The sequence below is a fragment of the Ischnura elegans genome, assembly GCF_921293095.1.
Source record: "Ischnura elegans chromosome 13 unlocalized genomic scaffold, ioIscEleg1.1 SUPER_13_unloc_2, whole genome shotgun sequence".
Classification (NCBI taxonomy): Eukaryota; Metazoa; Arthropoda; class Insecta; order Odonata; family Coenagrionidae; genus Ischnura; species Ischnura elegans.
In genome coordinates this window covers 10,950,985-10,959,378 of record NW_025791658.1, presented here as the reverse complement: position 1 = coordinate 10,959,378, position 8,394 = coordinate 10,950,985, and the positions used below count along the sequence as shown (strand labels likewise).

Genomic DNA, 8,394 nt, shown 5'->3' with positions numbered 1-8,394 from the left:
GTTTGCCAATAAATTTACATGTAAAACTGACCGCAGGGGTGGTATGAAGTGTGGAGGTTTATGATGTAAAGAGGTTCACTGCATAGAGGTTTTACTGCATATGTACATAATCCTAACAACACAACACATTCGAATTTGTAAGGGAGTCTTAAATCATATGACATTATTGACAATGGTAAGATATTTTCATAATAATATGTTTTGTACCTTGGCTTTACTTCAACTCCAAAAGTCACCTCAATTCAAGTGATATGTAATAACATCCCTTTCACTACAGTAATTTCTCCTGTGTTTCGAAATTTTGATTTGATTACTAATTTTGTGCAATATGGATTAAAAACTGGAATGAGATACCATGGATTAGTAGTGGTTTTCTGTTCATCGTACTCTACACTGTACAGTGCAGTATAATCTCCTAAGTTTGATGTATGATAAGTACATTTGAGAGATTCAGCCATAATAGTGTGTGTGGAAACCAAATTGGAAATAGGAAAGATTCACTTTGTTACTTTTCATTGATACGAATGCACTTTGAGATATGAATGGATAACTGCAGCTGAAATTTTTTCCAACCGGTTACAGTAGGCTATATGCTTTTCAAAACATCCTACCATGTTTGGTAGGCAACTAAAAATCGTCAGTAACAATCCCGATTAGGTTGACAACCGAACATCATCTGTAGCCGACCGGGTTCAGTAGGCTACTGAGAATCATCTGCCTGAGTGAATTCTTCCCATTTCCAATTTGATTTCCACCCTTACCAATATGTCTGAAGCCTTCTCATTTAAACTCAACTGATTTGGGCGTTACTTAGTAGAATGATGAAATATTCATGGTGAAACAAAAACCAAGTACTGTTCCAAAAACTTTTTATTTGGTATCAACTATCTTGTATGATGTTGGGCACTATATGGTGGAAGTTCTTAATATTAGTAAAATAAGACATTGCAATATTTCCACTGACTTTTATTATGGCACTAACATTTCGTCATTACAAACAACATTATCAGGTGTTGCTTGATCATACTTGATAACGCTGTTTGTAACGACGGAACACGTAGTGTCATAATAAAACTCAGTGGAAATATTGCAATGTCTTATTTTACTAATGCTATCAACTAGTTTCAACATCATTACCGAGACAATTTGTCTTGATAGCAAATAAAAAGTTTGTGAAACAGTATTTGGTTTTCGTTTCAACTTCTAATTTAATTATATTGCATCAAACGTAGGACATTATACTGTAGTACACATTACGGTATATAGCCTGATATTTAAAATAAAATTTTGTACATTAATTGTTAAGATGGAAGCTTATTTGTTAATATAATGACTAGATTTTCAATGTATAAATATTATTTTAATGTGTGTTGGTTGTAACCCATGTTTATTGATTTGAGCTTTCCTAACTTTTTACAATGTTAGTTTAGAATGGTAGAACGTACGAGTGGTACGTGGGAGTTTCGTTCCAATTAATTCTTACAAACTAATCCTTATCCGCTTTACGTGTGAATTTTGTGGACTCCTGCCCTGCTTGTTAAAGAATAATTTCTGTTGTAATAACGATTTTTCATGTACAGACACCAGCTCAAAATAAAGGCTTTTGAAGCGTAATCGTATTTTTTACTTATTTGAAGCAGTAATACCCCTATCCTTATAAGATCCCTACAAAATCCTGTCCCTAAATTCGCGCTGGTTAAAGGAAATAAGAAAAAATAATAAGGAATACGTAAATACAGCAATATATGCAGACGACATTGGCAGTCAATTCCGATTGGCTGTTATCCTGACGTCACGCGATTGCCACGCCACGGTGACCGGGGTAGCGGCTCGACCCCGCTTCGCCGCGAATTTCTCCCCCCCTCACCTACAAGTCTACTCGCCGTGACACGGTGAATGATTTCAGCGAATTTTCTGCGCAGAAATGATGCGCACTGGTGCGACTATCGATAGTGTATCTCGATTCTAATGATAATTCCGACCGTTTCTGACAACGACCAAATTTGTTTTGGAAGTTGCAGACGACGGAATGCTTTGTTTACATGTGCGCTTCAATATAATTTTGTATTGCTTTTACTTTCCGTGGTGTATGACGTTCTAAGTAATGAGAGGAATTATAACGGTAGACATTGATAGCGGAAAACCACTTTATTAAGGGCGCGTTTCGTAATTCACTGGCAGTACTGCTACTGCTGCTGCAAAACGGAACGGAAAACAGTATTGCCACTGTAAGCAAATTAGTGATTTTGGAACGGTCAACAGTAGCTGCTGTTGATAATTTCGCGGGAAATAGTGGACATAGCAACCCCTTTGAAAGAGATTAATTCTAGATATAATTGGGATTTTATGGATTTCAAAATACGGGTTTAATACAGATTTAATACTTTCTGTGTTTGTAGGGAATGCATCGTGCAAATACCATTTTCAAAATAAATTGAATATATATACGTAGTAAGCATGAAAGTTCGAAATTGATCGATTGCAGCCTAAATAAATATTTTTAAAAACATCCATTGCAATTGAGGATAGACATGTAAAACTTTCAAAATTAAAAGTACTTCAATCTCAGGTTGACAAATGCCTTCAAACAGTGCGTAAACATAATCAAGAACAATTTACAAGGCACCAATACAGGAATTAATTAGGTGTACCTCTATATTCATGTTTGAAGAAAATTTAAACGTAATACACGCTATACACTTCACATATTCGTACTTCAAGCAATGGCACAAAACAATTAGGTCAGTATCCTGAAGCTTAAGCAGACGATAACATACGTACAGTTAATATGGTAGAATAATGTAGTATAGAGAGACGAATTTCCAACGTGTAATTAAAATTGCTTTTGCCATTACTTATGTTATTATTACGCTCACACATTAAACGGTACGGTGGAACAAGAAAGTATACGTAGATATTGCATTGCATTGATAAAAGAAATCAACAAAGTTTATGCATGCATTTATGTAACACACGATACCGATACATACATTGAGAACGTAATTTTAATAATGATACTTTCTTGCATTGAAGTTTTCAGGAATTTCTTGTACCACTGGAATTTACGAGACACTATCGGTAAATCACACGAAGTTAGCAAAACAAATATTTCATATAGGTAAGTAATCAAACACTCATTCGCGCACAACTTGCCATTATCAATATCAACAATATATATTTATAATTTAAAATTGGAGTTCTTATTCTCAGTTTACGTGAATATATTATGAATTATGTACGCCATACTTCATTTACTTGCGTACCATATGTTATTAAGCAAAGCGGTTGCTGTGTTCCAAATACAGGTGAACATCGCCTTTCGTCTGCTTACTGCCGCAACTGCTGCTCTCGGCTTGCAGCAGCCACAGTAGAGTTCACAGTAGGGAACGTCATCAAATGACTGACGTCATCGGTTACTGTACCGTACTGCCAGTTGATTTTGGAACGGTTTGGCAGCACTGTCAGTACTGCCAGTGAATTTCGGAATGCGTCCTAAATCGTGCGTTTTGTGATACCGTAACGAAGTACATAATAAGTTGTTTTCGCCGCAGAGCAACGATGATATGCTTGAAGATAGTACACTCTAGAACATGATCATGAGGAAACTTACGCTTCAAATGGCTACCCGAGGTCTTTTCCCTTCCAATTCAGTAAATTATTAAATACGTGAAAAAATAATTGTGGGCAAAACTGCACGTTGTTTCTCGCTCAGAAAAATCCTACCTTATGGAGACGAGTCCCGTTTTGACGCCGCAGCGCCCAGCTCTAATAAAAAATACACAGTAAGCTTAAAGCAAAAGCTCCACTAGGGTGAAGGCCGGTCGACAAGGAGTTTTTATGTTTGGGGTCCCTTCGGGTACACAGCCTTCACAATGCAGTCGAGCAAAGGTCATCTCTGCGCGAGAGAAGAAAGGTAACGGGAAGATGAAAAAATGAAGGGACCTGCTCTATTTTCCAAGGAGTGCGCTTCAGCATCCTCATACTTTCTACTATGAAGTTGGCTCTGTGTTATCTCATTCTTTGCTACTCCCCCATTACCGTAAAACTACGAATGCTCTCAAGATATCTTGTGCGAAATTTGCGAAATTGCAATTGCGCGAAATTACAATTAAAGGCTATATGAGTAAGTACCTCAATTATTCACCACAGAGAAATCACTATATTTTAAATATCGATACTAGGGAAGAATGTGGACTGTGACATTCATGGACTAGTTTATGGGGCTTGCTCCTTGACTTATAATTGGGAGTCTCACCCCAAACTTTAGCGTTCAAATCTTTAATAATGTTTAATAATTGTAAATTAAACAAAAATAGACGTAATCGAGGAGAAAAACGACGTTTTTATTCATTAAATATCAGAAATTTTATTTCCGTATTACCCTATTTAGAAGAATGATGTTAAGAAACTTTTTTACTGCGGTTAACGCGTTTCGGCTCACTGATCCATCATCTGGCACAAGACATCGTTAATTCAACCTAAGATTTTAGGTTGAACTAACGATTGTATAGTTACAATGGAGGGAAATTTTTATACATTCGAATTACATGAAAATTATCTGGTATAAAAATAGTATCAGCGGGCGAAAAAAGATCCAAATAGATCTTAAATCAACGACTAGTCTAAAATTCAGGTTGAAGTATTCTTTGCAGTTAATTTTTCATATATATTTCCTCATGATTACCTATAACCCCTCAGCTCTCGAAAAATAATTTTACAAGGAAAAGAAATGAGATAACCTTACAGACACGCCGCAAACACCATTTCGTACTCCACGAGTTGGCGTTACTACGAACCTGCAAAGAAATAGAAAATATTTTATAATAAAGAAAACAGGAAATTACATTCTATACCCAAATCTGAAAAATATCGGCCATATTTCGGGACAAAATTAGTGGCTTTAAATTATCATAAATTCATCAGTTAACATTCAGAAAACTCATTGCTGGTTATTTAAATAAAGTGTTATATTTAAAATTACAATAGATTCTACTGCTTGAAATGAGTTTGAATTATAAAATGACCCAAGTGATTCAATGAAAATCATTTGGTGAAATTAGAATATTTTATTTATTTCAACCATCCAAAAAGTTCATTAAATCACCTCTCAAAACGTACCATTTATTAAATATTATAAAATAAAATGCCGCTATAACTATAAGAAATTAATTTTATTAAAAAATACGTAGGCTTTCCTGAAGAAATATATTTGTGAAATTTCCCCCTTCGTCACCAGGGCAGTCACCAAGAGTCTAGGGGCCGTATTTTAAGACGTTCCTAGAGGAACGACTCTTCCCGTATGACGCGTTACTAGGGGGAAGTCAACCTCTAAGCGTTTTTTAAACGAACCTCTTCGTTTGTAGGACCAGCTCTATCTACAAGCATACCGATTGTCTCCCTCGTCTCCCTACTATTTTGAGCATGGCTCAGACCATGCTACTAAATTGTAGGAACGGTTTCAATGCCTAACATGGCGGAATGCGTTGATCACCTCCGGATTTTGGCATTTTTTTTTAGACACATGTGGCAATATGCGATCATAATGTAGTTAAAATGTCGCTTCTTTAACCGGTTGATGTTTATTTATTTCATCATATATGCCTGTTATAAGGAAACGTATAAAAAGAACGAAAAAGTGAAGTCCGTAATAGCAATGAAGTAAACAAACATTGCATCAACATGGACGCAGCATTTGCAAGGTACGTGATGGAAGAGCCGTATATTTATGTTGGAAGAATGCACCTAAGGGATAGGCAGAATCCCATTGAGTTTTATTCAGAAGCGGAATTCCTCCAGAGGTATCGCTTCTCAAAGAGAACGGTATCAGACGTCTTATTACCTTACGTGAGGAGTGAGCGTTTAAGCAACCGTGGTTTGCCGATTCCGGATATTTTGAAGCTGCTAATTGCCTTGAGGTTTTACGCCACCGGGTCATTCCAGGTATGTGGTATCTTTTACTTAATATTTATAAATGTGTTTTTGTCGCGTTGATCATGTAATACATATTCAAATCCCTTTTGCAGTTAGTTTGCGGCGATCTGGCCGGGGTTACTCAGGGGACGGTGTCCAAAATTATTAAGGTATGCTTTCTCCTTAGTTTGGTGCTTGTATGAGCGTAAACTTTCCATTTGTAGGGGGAGAGTTATAAGGTGTTTCATGACAAATATTTGGTAATCATTACAGAGCATCAGTAATGACCTGGTGGCAGTATTACCTCGGTACATGAAGTTGCCAAGTTCAGATGAAGATACTGCTCGATGCAAGAGATCTTTTTACGAAAAAGCTCAATTTCCTGGAGTGGTGGGTTGTATCGACTGCACCCATGTTCCGATTGTGAGTCCGGGGGGGGAGTTTGGCGAGTTGTACAGAAACCGGAAGGGGTGGTTTTCCCTAAATGTGCAGGTATGTATATTTTATTTATCGTCATCATGTTGCACCAAGTTGTTAGATTTCTCGATGTTACACTACTATTTATTCAAGTTTCTTCTGCACTACTATTTAGAATGCAATTTCATTGTTTTTATGTCAACAAGTGCTAAAGTGGAATCTTATAATTTCATTTTAACTTAGGTCGTTGCCGGTCCAAATATGGAAATAATGGATATAGTTTGCAGATGGCAAGGTTCAGCTCATGATGCTAGAATTTTCCACAATAGTCGCCTTAAGATGAAATTTGAGACCAATGAGGTGAAGGGCATCCTTCTCGGAGATAGTGGGTATCCTCTATTGCCATATCTTTTCACACCAGTTTTAAGACCAGAGTCTGCTTCTGAGAGGAGGTAAATAAGGAGAGAATTTGTGATTCACGTTGTAATTTTGACAAAAGTTACAGCACCTCAATGCCTTAAGTATGGTGTTTTATGAAAACTAACCTTTCAGGTACAACATCTCCCACATTAGGACAAGGTGCACCGTGGAGCGTACATTTGGGGTGTGGAAACGTAGATTTCCATGCCTCAGTATGAAGCTCCGCGTGAAGTTATTTACTGCACAGAAGGTCATTTTGGCTTGTGCAGTTCTTCACAATGTGGCTATGCAGAATCATGATCCTATGCCTGATCGTATGCCAGCTATGCCCAGGTTGGAAGTCCCTGTACAAAGACTCCAACCTGTTCACGGTCGCCCAAATGCCATCCGGGCGGCATTCATAGAGAGGCATTTTGGTGAAGAGGTAATTATTTTTGGGAAAATTAATATGATATGAAAATTACCATTTCAACTCCATTTGGCTTACTTTATGTGATATCAAAGAAGGAAATGATATGCAGAAATGGAGATATGTATGACAATGGCTGGAAAGATTTCAATTTTAACTTCCATAATTTCATTTATTTTGAAAGCTCACTGATAAAATATAATTCGATTTGATTTAAGATTATATTCAGTGTACTCCATTGAGAATTCACCATGTTAATCTTCAGATCTAACAACAATGTACTATTGACTTAGATTACTCATTATATGTAGCCCTGAAATTGTAAGGTATGCATGTTCTAACGAAATCATACAATGTCATTTTTCTTTTAAATAGGTCAATGTTCTTGAACCTCAGAACGTGGCATAGGATTTGATTCTGCATAAACACAATGAGAAGAACTTCACGACCCCAAAATTCTTGTGTGAAGTAAATAACTTCATGTGGCGTGGCACCTTGTCCCAGGAAGCAGACCTAAGGTATAGAGGATACTTACTGACTCCAAGGATATCATTTGTCTCATTGGTCTATGCATGCCATCTTTTTTGGAAAATTTTGCATCATGAGCTTCAACTTGTCATTTGTAAACATATCCATTATTTCTATTATTGGGTAAAACATCTCTGTACAATTCGCCGAGTAGGGAGCATGGTTGCAGTGCAATCCACAACTCCAGGACTGCTTGCATTGCGCAGTATCTTATGCTGAAATTGGCAACTTCATCTCGAGGCAAATTATGGTTTGAAAATATCCGGATGAGGCAAACCGCGGTTGCTGAGGAATTCTACTTCTGAATTAATGGGATTCTGCCAATCCCTTTTGTGTATTCTTCCAACATAAATGCACGTGTCTTCCATCACGTACTTTCATAGTGAATTGTTCAATTGCAATGGATCTTAATAAATAAATTATGTTATTCTGATTTAAAACCATGTATGTAGTTCCTTCATTTCCCTTTTTGCTCTAGGCTCCCACAAGTTTTGCATGTTCCTTGCAATGCATGAATATGGATAGCAAAATGAAGCATAAGAAAAGAGCTATAATTACTTCTCATAGCTATAACCCTAATTTCAGGCCTCTATCTGCGTGGAAATTAATTAAATGTTTTATATATTATACATACTAAAATTTATCTAGCAGGCACATCCATGGACCATCGGACCATGTTATGCCCTTTCAATTTGTCCATTTCATATTTG

General features: G+C 36.8%; 1 protein-coding gene across 1 annotated transcript; it reads left to right on the top strand.

Annotated features, from left to right (window-relative positions):
• The first annotated feature begins 5,252 nt into the window (after window positions 1-5,252).
• On the top strand, window positions 5,253-7,852 carry LOC124172637 (putative nuclease HARBI1). The gene is made up of 6 exons (XM_046552083.1): window positions 5,253-5,940; window positions 6,024-6,080; window positions 6,184-6,402; window positions 6,571-6,779; window positions 6,880-7,171; window positions 7,532-7,852. Exons 1-6 carry the CDS (start codon window positions 5,680-5,682, stop codon window positions 7,562-7,564), a joined length of 1,071 nt encoding a protein of 356 aa, XP_046408039.1. The 5' UTR covers window positions 5,253-5,679; the 3' UTR covers window positions 7,565-7,852.
• Window positions 7,853-8,394: the final 542 nt, after the last annotated feature.

Bases quoted from the DNA above. Each gene is read 5' to 3' on its own strand.
- LOC124172637 (XM_046552083.1), top strand. From the start codon at position 5,680: ATGGACGCAGCATTTGCAAGGTACGTGATGGAAGAGCCGTATATTTAT. The intron at 6,403-6,570 runs GTATGTATATTT...ATTTTAACTTAG, and splicing joins GGTTTTCCCTAAATGTGCAG to GTCGTTGCCGGTCCAAATAT. The intron at 7,172-7,531 runs GTAATTATTTTT...TCTTTTAAATAG, and splicing joins AGAGGCATTTTGGTGAAGAG to GTCAATGTTCTTGAACCTCA.